This window comes from Coloeus monedula (assembly GCF_965178545.1).
Source record: "Coloeus monedula genome assembly, chromosome: 20".
NCBI lineage: Eukaryota > Metazoa > Chordata > Aves > Passeriformes > Corvidae > Coloeus > Coloeus monedula.
In genome coordinates this window covers 4,964,414-4,982,730 of record NC_138800.1, presented here as the reverse complement: position 1 = coordinate 4,982,730, position 18,317 = coordinate 4,964,414, and the positions used below count along the sequence as shown (strand labels likewise).

The following is an 18,317-nucleotide window of genomic DNA, read 5'->3' as shown; positions in this document are numbered from 1 at the left end:
GTGCCATGAAAGCCCTTCAGCACAGTCACACCTGCAGCAGTAAAACACCACCTTGCCACCACCAGGCACTAAAACCTGCCTGCCTTTAGTTGGGAAGGAAAGGGGACAGATCTCAGCATCCCTGCACTGCTGTGCTCTGCCCCAGAAGTACTTCCTTGGCACAGTGCACAGGATTTGCTGCACAGTAAAGCACTCCTGCCACAGGCACTGCCCTCTGCTTTGGGCACTGCCAGGGAGGAAGCTCTTCACCCAGGACAGGAATTAGATGGGTCAAGCAGGATATTTTTTATCAGTTTCTGCCCTTTGTGGGCTGCAATGAGCCAGGTTCAGTTTAGTGCTAATTCCAGCAGAGACCTACTAACAGGGCTCCCATGGGAAGTCCCAGACTCCAAACCTCCATCCAGGTGGGCTGGTGAGTGTCATCAAGGAGCTCCAGGCAGTTCCAGCAGTCACAGCACATCCCCTCTGATGGAACCTCTTCACTGCAAACACAGACACACAACAGGCAGGCCACACTTGCTCACAGCGAGCTCTGTCCCAGGAAATTCCTCATAGGCTGCAACTGGAAGAAGGTAGATGTAAATTAGATATTTGGAAGAAAATTCTTCCCTGTGAGGGTGGTGATGCCCTCGCACAGATTGCCCAGAGCAGCTGTGGCTGCCCCATCCCTGGAAGTGTCCAAGGCCAGGTTGGAGCAACCTGGGATAGTGGAAGGTGTCCCTGCCCATGGCAGGGGGTGGAGGAACTGGATGATCATTAAGGTCCCTTCCAACCCAACCCATTCTGTGATTGTCCAGCCCACTCCCAGAAGCAGGGAGTGCTTTGAGAGCAGCAGTTCCTTACCTTTTTCTGCAGCCTGGTGCCCACAGGGCACTGTCAGGATGTCCCCAGGACAGCACCTGGAGCTACTGTTGGAGCAGAGGGACTTTGTCCAAGCAGGAGGAGGAGGCTGCCAGCCTGGCACAGACACACAGGGAGGAAACCCAGCACAGGCTGTCAAAGAGAGAGCAAACACTGCACCTGTATCCTCCTCACCCTTCAGTTCCAAGCCTCTCCACAGGCCTGCTCTCTGCTCACCATACTGCAGCAGTCAAGTATTGCCATTAATGTTTGGCCCAATTTCCAACGCTCCCTTTTACATTTATATTGTGCTCTCAGGCTGCTAAAACACTTTCTGTGTGTGTCCCTGCTGCTCCATTCTCTCCACAGTGAAAGCAGATGATGGATTCTGATGAATCAGATTGCCACAATAACTTACACAGTGCTAGTTCATTTTGTGCTCTGCATTTGCTGGCTGAATTTTTCTGCCTCGATTGAACTATGCAGGAAGCTGCTGTTCTTGCCAGAAGATTCCAGCTCTTCCTAGCTGATATCTTAAATGTGAAAACAATGCAAATAATCAAATACTGAGCCAAAAAGTGAGGGCTTTTTCTTGGTGTTTTTGAAGTCAAAAACTTATTCTAGTCACTACACAGGCATTGCTGTGCCAGTCTTTTGACATTTTTCACCTGTCAAACAGCCTCTTGGGCATCATCCTTGGATCAAAATGCAATTGCACACCCATCTGTTCAGTATTACTCCTTAAAACTTCATGTACATTCTCTCCCAAAAAGCCAGAAAAAAGTGTCAGAAGATCCTGTTTTGCAGTGTTACAAACTATTAACAATTTAACTGTCAAGTACCATAGAAATCTGAGAAAAGTATAAAGATGTTTTAATCTTAATTAATGAGCGCTTAAAAGTAATTTTGTCCACTAAGCTGGTATTATTAACAGAAGACAACGGTCTTCCTGTTATAGGAGTTCCGGTCACAGCTGTTTGTGACCTTAACCTCCTTGTAAAACATGTGCCAAGACCCAGACCCTCACTAAAAGGAAGTGCATCTAATTGTTATCTCCTTGTGCATTGCAAAAGGAGAACGATAATATCTGACCAAGCTTCTTTTCTCAAAAAGGCAGAATCCAAGTTAACCCATAGAGGATGCTGGAGGACTTGAGCTGCCTTTCAAAAAATCAGTCTGAAATCACCAAGAAGCATAAAACTGAGCAAGTTTATCCAGTTTCTCTCACACAGCTGGACAATAACTGAGATACATTTGTTGTTCTACATTAAATATTGTTCATGCAGAGGTAAAACAAGAATAGGCAAAGCTAAAACACAGATTTTTTTTTTTTCCCCCTCTTAGCAGTCATGGCTCTCACACCTCTGGGCAGAAAGCAAGCTCCCAGTTGGACACACAAGGATTCAGGGGAATACTCTCCAAATCCAGCCAGTCAATTTTAATTACTGCAACTGCTCTGAGATGGCTGTAGAAGAGAGAGCCTGTGAGTTAATCAGAAAATACCCACCCTGTATTTGAGATTGCAGCTTGAGGGAGTGTTGAGGAAGCTGTCTTAGAAGTTGATGCAATGAGATTTAAAAGATAAGAAATCTACAGCAGCAGGGAAACTCCAAGGCCTTTGGTTTGTTTGTTTGAAGGCAGGAAAAGAGGAGAAAGCACACTGTGAAATCCCCCGGAAAGGCAGGAGGAGCACCTCCACCCCCGAGCCCAGTACAGGTAACCTCGAGGCAAACTGGGATTGCCCATCCCCACATCCCAGAGCCAGGGACCAGAAGGATGTGGAAGGATGTGGAAGGATGTTCACTCTGCAGCTGCACCCACCCCAGTGCTCTCCATAAACACTTCCAGATATCTGAGCGCTTACAGCAGCCCTCCCTGCACCCGGGGCCCTCGCACGGTATCGCTTTCATCCGTCACATGGCCAAATCCAACATTATTCCATCTCTCACCGTTGTAAAGTCTCCCTGAGAGCCTCCTCTCCACTGAAACAGGGAGCCAGGCCTGCCCCGGGGCGATGTTAAAAATAGGGAGATCACAGAGTGAGAGCTGCCACTAAACACGGCAAAGGGAGAACCCGATCCTGCTCCTCCAGCTCGCAGTCATGCCCCTTCTTTACTCCTGCTAAGAGGGAAAGGGAGAGAGGCATTGCCCTAAACCAAGGCTCAGGAATGATACAAAGTGTTGTTCCCCTGCCCATGAGCGCTCTTTCCCTCCTTTAGGGGGAGCAGGCAGGGTTCCAGGCATTTTTCTGCTGGGCAAACTGTCCAAAAAAAAAAATCTGAAGGAAGACTCAGGACTCTGAAGCAAGATCATGGCTGTCCTGCTGCTAAGCTCCAGTGCAAAAATTGGAGAAATAGTTCAAACAAGGCAATAACCGGCCCAGAGAGCCACAGCCCAAAAGGGGTGAGAATTAGGGCAGCAGCCACCCCAGACTGCAGCAGCCCAGAGCCCAAAGCTGGCATAGAAAGCCAACACACATCCCCAGCTGAGGGTGGAACCCTTGGGAGAAGCATCTCCTTGCAGGCATTGCAGGATTGCAGCCACACAAAACCTGGGACACTCCAAGAATGACAGACAGCCCAGGAACGACAGAGAGGTGACAGCACAGGACAGACGTGGCCAGGCACAGGCAGACAAACCCAGACATGACACAGAGAGCTGCTGGGACAGCAGTGACAGCGTGGAAAGGCTGGCTTGACTGATGGGAATCCTGCTGACAGCCACGGGGACAGCAGCAGGAGCAAGGAGGATTTTCTGGTGCTGCAGCACAGAAACACCCAGCCAGACAACTACAACATCCCTACTCCTTCCTTTATGGATGAACTCCCGTGGCTGGTACCACAGGTAACCCTTCTGCACCACAAGTCTGGACCCAACAGTGGTGAAAATATAAACAAGTTGTATGAAGAGAGGCAGGAGCAAGAAAAGCAAGTGCTGTTGTTGGGAAAGGAGTTACAGCACAAAGGTGATGGGTAACCTCGAGAATCAAAGAGCAAAAATACCCCCCTGGGCTTCTCATGGAAGGGAGAATTCAGTGCCCAGAGAGATACATGAAACAGAGCTGCAAGCAAAGACAGGAAAGCAAGTTATTAGTCTGGTTTAAGAGCATTTGCCCTTGGGACACCATCCTAAACTGTACCTCAGACTCCCCCCTGGAGTAAGGTGATCCCACTCCAGTCACAGATGTGCTGCCTTGAGACTGATCTTGAATCCAATCCCACCAAAGCCTCAACGAGTTATGCTACAAAGTCAAAGCACAGCTTCCGCTGCATTTCTCCATTTGCTGAAGTTTATTACATTTGAAAAAATTAAATGAACGATTTGGCTGTTCCCAAACAAACTGCATTGCTTTTGCAGCACTGTATGCACAGGAGAAAACCTTTTAAAGAGATATTCCAAAAATGGTGCAATACTTTCCTCAACAGCCTCCTGAGCCCCTCAGCACACAAAGTCCTACTATTACTGATGTTAAAGGAGAGTGCAAAGTGCAGATGAGAGATTCAGCCCATCTGCTCTGGCTCTGGCCTCACAACAGAAATTCTGTTGGTGGAGGAGCCGACACGTGTAGCACTTGGCAGAAAACTCAACTCTGATTCTGTTGTATAAACCTTTTAATTTTTATTATGGTAAAAAGAGGAGGGAGAGAGGGCAGAGTCCTGGGGAGTTCGTATGAATTTCACGACCACCCCGCTTCCTGGAGGACACTCCCTGTTTTTTGCATATGCACATGAGTACAGATTAGTCATTTAGCACACAAAGACTATTTTCTTTGCTGCACATCAGCCAATATGGTACATGCCAACTGCAGCAAGAACAACAGATGAAAGCCACAGACACAGTGCTAAGCAACTTGTTCAGCAACGCTCGCATTCGCATGTAAACAAGAGAGATGAGAGTTGGTTTCCCAAGGCCCTCGCCAGAGAGGAATATTGGGACAGTCTCACCCTGCTGCCCTGGGGTTTGCGTGTGCTCTCCCTTCTGGGAAGCTGACATGTAATAAACTGCCATTAGAGTCCTCAAATCCCAGTGGAATAAGACACCAGGGTTAAATAGAACATTATAAACATCCTTAATGATTTCAGAAACCTATAAGGCCTCAGAGACTCTGAAACTGCAGTTCTGGAGTGCAGAGGAGGAAACCAGCACAGGATCAGGGCCAAGAAAATGTGCTTATGCTTCTTGCAGCCCTGTGTGGCAGAAAGCCTGACTTTCCCTTAAAAGAGCTGATGATTGCAAAACACTCTTTTCTCTCCACAAAATTACCAAAAATCATAAAATTGGGGTTTTTTTACAGAAGTTTTCACCCACAAGGATGCTATGGAATTTACAAGCTTCCCTTGCTAAGCAACACAGACATGCAAGTGTCATTGTCTCAGCTGCTGAAAAAAGAAATGAGCTCAAAGGAAAGGGATAGCTCTTTAATGGCACACAGCATTCCTGCCAGATCCAGCTCCATCAGGCTCGCCAGGACAGCTCCAGGTTCCACCAGAGGAGTTGTCTGCTTTGGTGGAGGGAGAAGGAAGCATTCATTTCTGACAGAAAAATGCTACAGCCAATTAAAAGAAGAAAAAAAAAACCAAACCCCAAATGATGAAATAACACAGGACTGGGCTTGTTGTCTCCAGCAAACCTGGCAAAAGGCATTGCAGCAATGCACAAATGAAGAAGACTCGGTGGCAGATTTCTACAATACTTGCTGTCACTCCTTTACCTCCTTGAAACTTGCTTTGTTAGTCCTTCAGAGCCTTGTCTCATTAAACTCCCTGTCACTGTTCTGTTTTAAGAATGTCCTTGTTAAAACTAAAACACCTGTAAGCCTTCCCTGGGCACTCTTGCCTCTTATTGGGAAAAAACACATGATCTTGGCACTTACTCAATCTAAAGTGACAGATGCTGCTGAAGAAAGTACGAGAGAACTTCCCAGCCTCCTGCAGTTCAAAATTCTACTTCCCAAGCTGTAAAAATATAGTAAAGAATAGCAAGAAAAGAACATAAAAGCTAAGGCTGTTTTCTTTCTGGTTATGTATTTATGGAATACTTGCTTTGGAACAACAGTGATCAACATTCTCAGTTTCTGTTGTGCTTTCCTGGATGTCCTTGAGTCAGCTGCAGGTACCCACATTAACCAGCTCTGCTCTAGGAATGAGCTGCCAGTTAATTGTGGCTGCACTGACAGCCAGGGAGTTCTGACATGTAAGACAGGTCCTACACACACACACAGACACACAATGGCTTTTGGGACAGCCAATGCAGTTTCACTTTTGGCAACAGAATATTGCATTTGTAAAAGATACAGATTTTTGGCTACCAGTGTTAAGGTAGATAAAGTTTTGACCTTGAACACCACGGCAGTGTCAACTTAAGTACCAAGTGTGTGGGACCAGAATCAGGGCAGAGCCCCCAGCACATGGAACAGCACAAGAACCCACAGCTAGAAATGGCAGGCAAGTAGCATTTACAGATTTAAGCCTCAAGACAATCCCTCCCTGGTGTGTCTCACCAAGCAGCAGACCAGGTGTTTTGCTCTCAGCCCTGGCTGAGCAGCATGCAGGCTTTGTCACACCACCTGCATGCCTCTGTCATGCCCATCTAGCTGCACTTTCAGTTTGTGGAGCTCCTCGATCTCCCGGTTGTGCCGCTCCGTTTTGTGCCGCACCAAGGAGCGGTAGAAGTGAATGGTGAAGACGACAAAAATCAGACCCACGGGGACCATGATGATGGTGGACACCAGTGCTGACTGCCACCCTGCGTGGCTGCTGGGCTTCTCCACGTTGGTGGTCTCGTTTTTCAGGATGGAGCCCACCGGCAGGAATTTTATCCAGCACAGGAGCACGACCTCCGCAAGGAAAAGGAGGATTCCCAGGACGGTGGAGAAGCCCCAGGCCAGCTCGATGTAGGGGTGCATGCGCTCATGCGGGGACTCGCTGATGGAGTTCAGGTTGTGGATGTTGCTCACAGCCTCCACATTGGGCAGGATGCAGGTGCTGATGAGGAGGGCAAAGAGGTGAACAGCCACGAGCACCGTTGTGCAGGCGCTGAAGGCGATCAGCAGCATCTGGGGGTACTTGTACTGCACCTCCAGCTGCACCTCCACCATGGCGACCTGGGGAAGGAACAGAGAGCTTGTCAACACCTGCTGGCTTTCCTCTTTTCAGGGCTTTCAGCCAGGAAAGCATCTTGATTCAGGAAGAACACCTAAGGTCAAGTACATACTCCAGAGCTTTCTGGAATGGCAGCCCAGATGGATCACTGCTGTCACCCACGAGGATGCCTGTGCTGCCTGCCTGTGCTGTGGCCCTTCTGAGGCTGTGGTTTTCTCAAAGAACATGTCTCTCCTTGCCACCATGAGCCACAGGACTGCCCCAAACCCAGCACACAACAGAAGGAGCTCATTAGATGCCACATGGGGCTGGGAGGCAGCTGACAGCCTGCTGTAACCCACCATCACACCCTCTCCTGCCACTCCTTTCTTGCGGCTGCAGTGCAGGAAGTTTCAACTTCAGGCGTGTAAAGAAAAGCAAAACCAAGCAGCTCCTCTGGCCAGTGGCCAGCCAGGTTTCACTACCCAGCATGGGAAACACACAAGCTACTTTACAACTTAAGTTAGCCCATAGTTAAAATAACTGCCTTCTATTCTCAGAACAGTTTACGTTTGCTTTTATTACAAATATGCCCAGATAAATAACTTTTAAGTTATTTATATCCTCAAATTTCTCCCTTGAGAGGTAATAACTTAGTGATACACTCAGCAGAAGTTGACCGCTACCAAATTACGAGTGTGCTCAGCAACTCAGGAGTCTGCTTCCCAAAAGAAGAGCTATCATACAGCAGGTCTCTTAAGCTTTTTTTACTTTAATCAAATAAAGCTTGAGAAGCAGAATATGTGCAAGAGAGCAGGAGGCTCTTTTGAGATCAGAACTGGAGTCCCCTTAACTGGTTTAGCATAAGAATTTGTACGATTGCTTAAGCTACCTATGAAGCAAACCAGTACTTCTGTGTGGTGGCATCCCTGAAAGGACTGCACAAACCTTCTGCTAAGAGAAGCTACAAAAGCAGTGGACAAGACTATCAAACATTCCTCTCTAGCAGCTGGCTTGGATCTGCAGCTGCACTTCATGATTTGCAGGAAAGTTAACTCTCTTGGCAGCAAGGAAAAGCTCTGGTGATCCCAGCTGACCTGCTGCTCCAGCCCAGCACAGCTTGCTGGAAAGAAGGCCCTCTCAAGAACATCATGAGAAGGCAAAGTTTCAAATCTACACTCAATTCTGGGACACAGAAGGATTTGCAGAACTGACTCATGATTACGTTATCCAGACTTCACATGAGACTCCCCTGAGCAGCCATTTCAGGCTCTGTATAATCACCTGCACCACTTGCTCTGGCATTACTTATAATCATATTATTTAGGCACTGGAAGATTAGGGGTATGCTCATGTAGTCCCTGTTGGAAGCCCTGAAAAGGATTAAAGAGAATGGAAACCAGTTGGCATGACTGCTGCCTTACCTGCATTTGCTCTGAAGCCCATCAGATCACAGTCAAGTCTGAACACATTTACCAGCAAACAAGATACGACACGTGTGGAAAATGGTCAATCTCTGCAAGTCTGGATTTTATAGCTACATCAACTATTTAAGATATTGGAGACACGAAAAATACTGTGACAGTTCTTGGGCATTCCCAGCCTTCTGTTCTGATCTGTTGGGGTTTTCCCTTTGTTTGTTTGTTTTCATAGGCTCCTGGTTGCAGTTTACAGTAGTTCTTGTTGTACATCAGAGAAAATCCTAACACAGGATTGGCTTCACTATCAATTGCAAGGTCAGTTAATTAGAACACATTTCATGTTGCCTTGTGTATGTTCCCTTTGCAGTTCCCCATATACTGATTTGAGAGGGAGGAGATCAGACTTATTCTCTGCTTCACTGTACAATGAATTTGTACAGCACTGTGGTTGCCAGTCACGCCCCATCAGCCAGGAAAACCTGCAGGTACATTGTTCATTATGGGGTGCTGTAATAGCCAGAGACACAGCTGAATGGGAATTGTACCTGCATGTCCAATTTATAGCTTTATATTAAAGCTGAAAGCCTGGCTGATGTCAACATATCAATTTCTGCTTGTTATCCTTCACATGAGCAGCACTTCTCAGCTAATTGGATGTTTCCTCCCAGACTAACCTATTCCCCAGGGCAAGCTTCAGCTGTGCAATGTGATGAATTTTTAACACTGACTGATGGCTCAGTAAGAGGTATTTCAGGGAAAAACATCAACATCCAGATAGGGCAGCAAGGCAGAAAAACAGTTCATTTAACCCACTCAAGTACTGAAAAGGTGAGTGAACTCTTATTGCTCTACCCAGCACAGGCTGTCATGTCATTCCCTGACCGGGATAAGAGAAAGAGGACAAGCTGACATAACCCATTTAAAAATCATTAAATATGCTGCCTAGCCTGTAAAACTATTAATATGTCATGTTTGATACAATTATACTCTTCCATGTAATAGCCCCCTTTATTTTAACCTCTTCCCAGAAGCAACTTTGCAAGGCTGAGCTCTCTGACAAGCCATGGAATGTTTCAGCACAGGCTTAATTTTAAGCTTGAGAATCACCCAGCTGAACTCCAGAATTACAGGATCAAGTGCTTACAACATTTTAGAATTAAACTGCAATTAAATACATGCAATAATGGTGGGTTTTAGACCAGTATAACTCAGACTGTCCACAACAAAGATGTAATCCATCTTGAGAAATTTAGACCAGGACAGATAATATCAGGCAAAAGGGTGACAAATGGCTTAACATAAACCATGACACATTCACACAGATGGTTTGGCAGACTGTAAAAACAATCGCTCCAGTAGATCTGTCGGCATTTTTGTTTTGGTTTGTTTTTTTAATCAAATACATATCCTGTAGCAATTGGACAAGTATTGAGAAGATGGATTAGCAGTAATAGCTCTTATTTCCATCAGGAAAATTATTAAGGAGGTTTCCTAAGCTCCCTCTAAATTTCCTTTATTTGTAGCCTCCTCGAGGCAGATACAGCTTCCCTACAACCCACCTCCAAGCAAACCTGGCATTGGAATGACCCACATCCTCCTGACCTGCCCAGTGCTCTGCCAGAAATACCAGAGATGGTAATGAGGAAGGTTTGCATCATTCTGCAGCCTGTCCAGAAGGAGCTGGATCAGAGCCACCGCCTGTTGATTGAATATCCATCAGCTCACAATAATTTCAGCCAATACAGAACAAGCTTGCATCAAACACACTGACAGGGAATTAAATAAAGCAATAGCCAAGCCCTGCATGACATTTGTTTACGTAGTTAAATGCACTCAAGGCTTTGGGGAAACTATTTAATAGAATCACAGAATGGTTCAGACTGGAAAACACCTTTAAGATCACAGAATCCAACCACTACACCAGCACTGCCAAATCCACCACCAAACCGTGTCCCTAAGTGCCACGTCTACACATACTTATCTCTAAATAACTTCTCTTCTTTCATCGATAGCCAAAGAGGTGCTCTTACTAGAGAGCAAACATCCGTGTACTAAATACCTAAATACCTGCATGCCAAACTACCAGTGGAGAAATGAGCCAGTAGGAACAAATACCTCAGCTTTCCAATCAGCTGGGGAAAAAGCTCGCTAATAAAGAGAATTCCTTATTGCAAGAGATTTTTTTTCTTAGTTACTGATTTCAGGTCTATTTCTTGTGTTAGGCCAGGGAGCATAATTAACATCACTTACACCTGTGTATATTCAACTGCACTTTAAACAATTCAAAGAGAATGTAAAACCAATGGTTAATTTTGTGGGTTTGCCAAAGACTTTCAGCAACTTTCTGCTGTGAGAGTTGAGAAAGCGTGCTTTGTTCTCAGAGATGTGGTTCAGCCCTGCAGTGTGGGTGGGCTGCAAGCCCCCGAGTCCCAGTAGTGCCAGTGATAGCACACCCCAGCACAGACACCTTGTGTGACCACGCTGGTAGGTCAGTCCCCAGCAATACAAAATGTTAATTTAATAATCATGTCGAAGACAACAGTCACAACAGGACTCCAGCAATCAGAGGCACACAGGGCATGCACATAAGAGGATTTTTAGAGTAAGTAAACTCCTGAGTGAGAGAAGTCTACAGGGGAGCACCCAGCTTTCTCAAAAAGAGGAGGGAGGGACCTTCTGCCCCTGCAGCACACAAGTTTGGTTACAAACCAACACAGACTTTGTGAAAAGTTTTTAAGAGCATCTTTTGCACACAGCCAGTGAGTGGAGAGCAATGACAAAGCAACTGAGAACCCTGTCCCCACTCCAGCCTGCTCCCACTGAAACCCCCACCTGCAGCTTTCCAGCTTCACTTTGGGTGACCAACTTCATCATCCCAGACTGTCGTAATGTTACGGATGATTCATGATCTGGGGGGTTAGGGGAGGAAAAAGCAGCGGAAGAAGCTAAAATAAAGCAAGAAAGGCTATCTGGAAAGTTCTTGAGATCTATCTTTTCCCCCCACAGCTTCTGAGCTGCAGGATGAAACATCTTCACATCATGTTCCATGCCACCCAGGCATTGCCCTCTGCCCCTCTGCTGACAAACCTCGGGAACAACCAGACCTGCCCATTTCCTCAACAGGAAACCTCCCCCAAACTGGTTTCAATTCTCACTCCCAGTAAGCAAAAGCAGAGGGGAGATGAAGGGGCTCACACTGACACAGCATGGTGGTGTTTTAACACACAGCTCAGACAGGCCTGAGCACTGGACCACTGACTGTGTCAGTCTTGTTTATTTGCTCACTCCTGACATGGTTCTGACCTATGCAAATTGCTTCCAAATAACACCCAAGTGCTGCACAGTGGAAAGCAAGCACCAGGGATCACTGCCAATAGGCAGCACTGACAAAAATATACCAGGTTTGGCTCCCTGCAGGCTGCAGAGCCCTCTGACACCAGGTCTGAGGCTCAGGGCCTCTTCTCACACCTCAGTGGTACAACACGATCTCCCTGATCACGCTATGCAAACTTCACTTTGGCAGACTGTGACCCAACCTCCACCTTATTTTAGACACCGTGACCTGAGAAAACACACAGAGAAATTAAAATAATGTTCAGGACCACAGCAACCACAGGGGCCTGAAAGTGCTCCACGCCCAAGAGCAGCCTGGCACGAAGGCAGCCAGCACCGGACAGCCTCGGGGCCAAAGGAGGTCCTGGATTGATTAGCAATGCTGTTGGAGCACTTAGGATCAGTTGCAGGTAGGGGATTAGTATTTTTAAAGGGCTGACTTGGGAGTGTGTGGGTTGGAGCTGTTAGACAGCTCACTTATCCCTGCTGCAGTGAGACAGCCAGCCTCAAACTTTGCAGCAGCAGCCAAACAGAAGCCCCCAGGCAGATGCATCTTGTCTCTTCAGGAAACAACTGCCTGCTTCTTCCCAGGAGGAAAGCACTGATTAATAGTTGATTTTAGGGAATCCAAAAGCCTTCACAGTTCAAAAATCTATAAAACACACATACCATTGCAAATCCAGAGAGCAGAGCAGAGGTTCTGCTGGAGGCTTTCAGCTTGGCTCGGCTCAGGTACAGTTTTCTCCAGGAAAGAGCTTGAACAGAGTGGTGGTTGGATGTGACCAATTCCAGGTAGCTGCGCCGGACCCAGTCCCGATAATCCATGCCCTTTGTGCCAGGCTCAGAGCAGCAAGCAGGAGTGGACGGATCCACCGGAACATTTAATTCAGAACTCATGATGAGAGAAATGCTGAGGGAACAAAACAGTCATGTTCAAGAGGGGGTGGTGGACAAGATGAGCATCAACTACTGGAAAAGCTACAGCTGAACAAAGTTGCCCTTGGTCAGTGAAAAATGATGGACCAAATAACAAAAACAGAACTGAGAAAGGACCATCCATAATAGCCAAAAATGACCACGAGAACTAGGAAAGATAACAAAGGTACACCCGGGAACTACTGCAGCAGGAATTAAGGAAGGCTGCGTAGCATCTGGATTTTCATTTCAGAGCAGGCACCTCAACTTTGCCCTTTAATTCCTTCTCGCTAATAAAAGTGTTTTACATAAATACACTTAGCCCCCATCTTATCTTTGTTCTGAGCTGACAGTTCATTTCCCAGAGCATCATGGGCTGGCTCCAAATGCATCTCCTTAGAGTACCAAAGTAACACCAGTTCAGGGAGTCACTTTTTGCTCCTTTGGAAACCATTCCTCCTGGGTTACAACGTGCGGTGTAACCAAATCATGTATTCTACTCCCATCTACATTATTCCTGATGAACAGTTAATGGTCGTTTGCAGGAGCTGCACAGTGCACCACCGACCCCGCAGGCTGCAAGTTGGGTGTTAGATAAGGGAAGGAGGCAAACGCTGCATGGCAGGGTGGTGTTTCTTTGTCTTCACAAATTGATTAACTCAGCCATGATAACCACACCCAGCCCAAGGGGGTCATCCCTGCCAATGGGCCATAATGGCCCAACGGCAGCAATGAGCAGCAGGCCATAAAGGACTCCCCAGATATCCTGTGACTCATAGGATCACATCATTCCATTGTGAAATTCCCCGCCCTGGGGGAGGTACTGAACCTTCCCGCCTGAATCTGACTATGTATGTATTTAGGGACTTGAACACAACCACCACTGGACATCCAGAGGACCCGAACTTCCACAGGAGGGCCAGACCATCCACAGGACCACTACTTTCGACAAGAATGCAACCATCACTTCAACAGCACTGCAACCACCACCCTGACTAACAGGGGCCACATTGTATTCTGACTTTGTGGGTTTAAGTCTGTTTTTCTGTATCATTGCACCTACTGTAATCTTCCTATTAAATTGTAACTCCGACCTGAAGTCTGTCTCAAGGTATTTGTGTGTAATTTCTCCCACTGGTTTACTTTCAAACCAACACACCAGTTTTTTTCAGTTAAAGCATTGCTCATCACAGCTCAGTTTAGATGGGCACAGTTCTCCCCCAAACTCCCACGATAAGAAGAGAGCTGAATGCTGTGTAGGGTTAACAAATGAACTTCCCAAGCTTTTGCAGTGGGAAGTTAAATTTCCTGAGCTGCTCACACTCCATTTATCAGCCACATCTGACCAAGAATCCTGTTCCCTTACTTCCACCAGCGGCTCTGAGCAGAGGGAAAGGAAAAGGCAATTCCAAGGGGAAAAGCGAGCTGCTTCCAGGAAATTCCATAACGTTTGGATTCAAGGGATTACACTGAGAGATGTATGAAAGCAGCAAGAATATTCCAGGTGGTGGATGCCTTACACCACCATGTCCCCAGGCTGCTGCCAAATGGCTGTGGTGATGCCCAGACACAGAACAACATCCATGAAATGTTTTGTGCAAAAATTTCCCACTCTGACAGACATCTGAAACTAACTCAGCCTTCCAAAGAACGGAAACCACGATTCTTTGTTTAATCCCCTCACTCACAACTCCGCCACTGAGCGCTGTGGTGGTGGCAGACAGAGACACCAGAGCAGCACCTTCTGGCTAGAGAACACTCACCAGCTCCCAGGAGGAGATGCTGCCCAGAATCACACCTGGTGTGCGGCACTAATTAGTCCCAGCACCACCTCTCAAGGTCACAGGCACCTTTCAGCCCTGCCTGCATCCCCCCAGCTCGCCATGTACAGGGGCCACATGGGGACAGCTAATAAAGCCATGACTGCTGGGAGACTTAGAGAAGTGGCAAAGATCAAAAGGACATACACGGCCCACAACTCTGAATGCTGTTTCTAAAAGGGAAGGAAGCTGTTTCAGGCACAATAACAAAGATTAGCAAATAAAGCACTGCAGGTCCAAGATTGTCCCTCCTGAACACGGGGGGGCTTTCAGGTTCCAGCTCCCTCAGACATAACAAGGACGGCAGCACAAGATGATTCCTGAGCAGGTTTTGAGAAGGCCATTATTACAGCCCCTGGAACACTCCAGGGAGGTTCCTGACCTGCTCAAGAGTTTTCAAAATATTTAAAAGTAACAAAAAGACCCCCCCAAAACAAACAAACAAACAGAAAGGCAATAATAGAACATTCACGCCATAATAAAAACAAGAAGAGAATGAATAACGGGGACAAACCTTCCTGCTTGATCTGTGTTTCCAGAAAAGACAAGAATCACCTATTTTATAGAATAAAAAAGCCTCCTGGGAGGACTGGAGGAAGACACAGTCTGTGAGCAGCGAAATTATGATGCTGTTTCCTGTGACAACATCCTGTGTGGATCCTGCAATGTATAGCGTGGAGTGAATTCAGTCACTTTGTCCCCAGCTGGGACAGTGATGGCCTCTACTCTGCCATTTATTTTCACAAAATACTTAGGAAGTTTCTATGTAGGAAACTTTGACCCCTGGGAAAAATTCCATTAAAAAGACAAATGAATTCAGAGGTTACAGAGAGAGGGCAAGAGAACCCAATCACATCTGCTTCTTTCCTTAAAAAAATAAGCTAAAAATACCACAAGGCTGAATTTTCACTCTGCAGCAGCTCAAGAGATGTTCTCAAGTAAGTAAACAGCTTCAGAATAAAATCCATAAACACAAATGTAACCCAAACAAGCAGTGCCAGGAAGTCAAACTCACCTTGCTGGCTGTGGACATGGAGGGACTGGGTGGAGGGCTCCAAGGGCTGAAACACAAGACCAAAGAAGCATTTTACATGTGCTGTAGCTGGAGCAGTTTTACTCTGGAAATACTTTTCAGCCTTCATCTGCATCAGGGAAGGCTTATTCTGGAGATTTCACCTTTCTGCCTTGCAAAGTTAAAGGTTTAGGATACTTGTTCTTACAGAAATAACTATCCTATAGGGTTTGACTGCACAGGGCTGCTGAGTTCTGGATGAGGAATGAGGAATTCTCCAGGAGACCTTTTCCTCAGGCAGCCCTGGCAGAGTCCATCCCAGCTGTGTCTTCACTCACTTCCACTGCACCACCAACGCATCTGACCCCACTTCATCTCGCACTGGTAGGACAGAAAGCTCTCTGTGATTGCTCCCTTATGTTGATTTTCCTAACCTGCCAAGTGCTGTCCTTTGGAAAAGGGAAAGCTATTACCTCCTCACATCTCAGGGCATGTGTGGGGATTTCTCCACAGCTGGGAATGAAGCTGACACCACCAGGGCCGAGTTGTGCGGATCCCCCTCCCACCACTGCCGTGCTCAGTCGCCCACAGAGCACTGTCTGCAGCACTGGCAGCTCCTCTGCCTGGTTTTGGGATGCCAGCCCCCTCCCCAGTCCCAGGTTTCTGCCCCACACCCCCAAACTGTGCGTTTGTGCCAGTCCCTTCCTTCCCTGTCTAACATTGTTCAAGCCCCTGCAGACCACGGCTAAACCAAATCCCAATCCCTGCTACTCCACCCCCATGAGCTCAAGCCCTCTTTGCCGTGGGAAACCCCTTGCTATGTTCTCTTCTGGCTTGGGACTCCCCCAGGCAGCACCCCTAGGGTGTCAAGAGTACCCAGGCAGGGTGTGAACACTCCATAGCTGTGACCACCCTTGTGGGAGCAGGGGATCACCTCTCAGGCAGGATGTGATGCCCCGGTCCCACCACCACAGCCGGGATCCTCCTCACGGGGCACTGCCTGAGCAGGGGATTTCTCCTCCTCCTCCTCCTCCCCAGCCACCCTCAGCACCCCCTGGGCAGGAGGTGATCCCACACAGCGAGGATCTCCCCTCCAACAGCAGCCTCAAACAGGGGATCCCTCAAGCCAGGATGAGAACCCCTCCCAGCTAGGACCTTTCCCTCCACAGGCAACCTGGACAGAGGATCTTTCCTAGGCAGGATGCAACCTCCTACCACTGCATCCCGATCCAGCGTCCCAAGAATCCTCCACAACTCCTCAGGCAGGATGGAACCCAATCCCTCGATTCCCTCTTCCAAAAGCACCCTGGGGCAGGGGCTTCCCCGCACCGTATGATGGAGGTGTCTCCCCCACAGCACTCCAGCGAAAGGATCCCTGTCCGGATATATCCCACGGCAGCCGGCCTGCCTTCTGCCTCCCACGGCACTTCCAAAGCGCTGCCGGCTAGGACGGGACCCCCTTCTCTGCGCACAGCGGACCCTTCCCATTCACCCTGTCCAGGTGCAGCGGAGTGCCCCCAGCCAGGCAGGATGAGGCGCGAACCCCACCACCAGCACCCCGGCACGGGATGCCCCCGGCCGGGCAGGACGAGGCGCGTCTCCCCCACACCGCCCCGGGCAGGGGAATCCCTGTTCAGGCAGGATGAATCCAACTCCCCCCACAGCACCCCGGGCAGGACGAGACCCCCTCCTCCCGCAGCCCCGCCGGCAGAAGATGCTCCCACCTCTGCAGGACGAGTGCCCCACACCCCAAACACGCCTGAGGGGACGCCGCCCGCTGCCCCAGAGCGCGGGCCCCGCTGGGGATGAGCCCCCTGCGGACGGGATGCGGCCTCAGGGGCGGGCCGTGTCTCACCGCGCTGCCGTCCGGGGGCCGTGCCAGTAGCCCCGGGAGAGGGACCGGGAGAGGGACCGGGAGCGGGAGCGGGATCGGGAGCAGGAGCCGGAGCCGCCTCCGCCGCTGCCACGGCAACGCCGGGCACCGGCCACGTGACCCGCAGGAAACGGGGGGGGCGCGCCGCCACGCCCCCGCACGTGACCGCCCGCTCATTGGCCCGCGGCCGGAATGGCCACGCCCCCTCGGCGGCGGGGGCGGGGCCTGGGGACACGACCCCCGCCCGCCCCCGCCCGCCCCAGCCGGCGCCCCCCGCCCCTCCCGGGGAGCCGGGGCCACGCTCGCCCCCTGCGCCCCCGGGGGAGCCGTTCGGGGGGCCTGGGGGTCTCACGAAACGGGGGATGGACTCAGCGGTTATAGAGAAGGGGCATCCCCCCGGCACGGAGCCGCTCCCGCAGCGCTCGGGAGTCCCGCTGTGAGCATGCATCTATGGGGGGGGGAAAAAAAAAAATCAGGTCTGCGGATCCCTAAAGTCGCGGTCGGGCTGAAACCCACCCACTGGGTAAAGGTGTTAGTGGGTCTGGACCTTGCGTTATCTCTAAATCTTGCCACAGAGAAGGTATTGGTGCAATGGGATGCAAATGTGCTTTTATTACAATTATTAATTATACAGCAAAAAGTCGCCACTTACATAAGTCAAAAGGCAGCGCTGCTCTGCCTCCGCCGGGCTGAACCTCCTCCGGCTGAGCACAGGCTCCCTGCGAATCCCGACTGCTATCTCCCTGCACTCCTCCGCTATTGACTCAGCAGGAAATCCTGTATAAACCCATCAAAAGGATAGGGACAGCCTTATGGGAAAGAGAGGGAGTTCCTTCCCTGGAAATGAGATAAAGAAAATGCTGAAAGGCAGCACAATGGGTCAGCTTTATCACAGGGTAATCCCATCTTCCTGAATTCCATTCTGCCTGGGGGAGGGAACAAAGGAAAACAACTCTTAGAAGGCTAATAAAGAGGCAGATAACGTGTTATCCTGAGTGTGCTTTTCACCTCTGAGAGCAGGAA

At 48.9% G+C, this 18,317-nt stretch overlaps 1 protein-coding gene across 1 annotated transcript; it reads right to left on the bottom strand.

Annotated features, from left to right (window-relative positions):
* Positions 1-6,397: 6,397 nt before the first annotated feature.
* Positions 6,398-18,035, bottom strand: ORAI2 (ORAI calcium release-activated calcium modulator 2; the record flags this gene model as incomplete). Its single annotated transcript, XM_082294711.1, has 4 exons — positions 17,947-18,035; positions 15,425-15,470; positions 12,344-12,584; positions 6,398-6,943 (listed from the first exon to the last, which is right to left on the bottom strand). The coding sequence occupies exons 3-4, from the start codon at positions 12,569-12,571 to the stop codon at positions 6,398-6,400; spliced, it is 774 nt and encodes a 257-aa protein (XP_082150837.1). The 5' UTR covers positions 12,572-12,584; positions 15,425-15,470; positions 17,947-18,035.
* Positions 18,036-18,317: the final 282 nt, after the last annotated feature.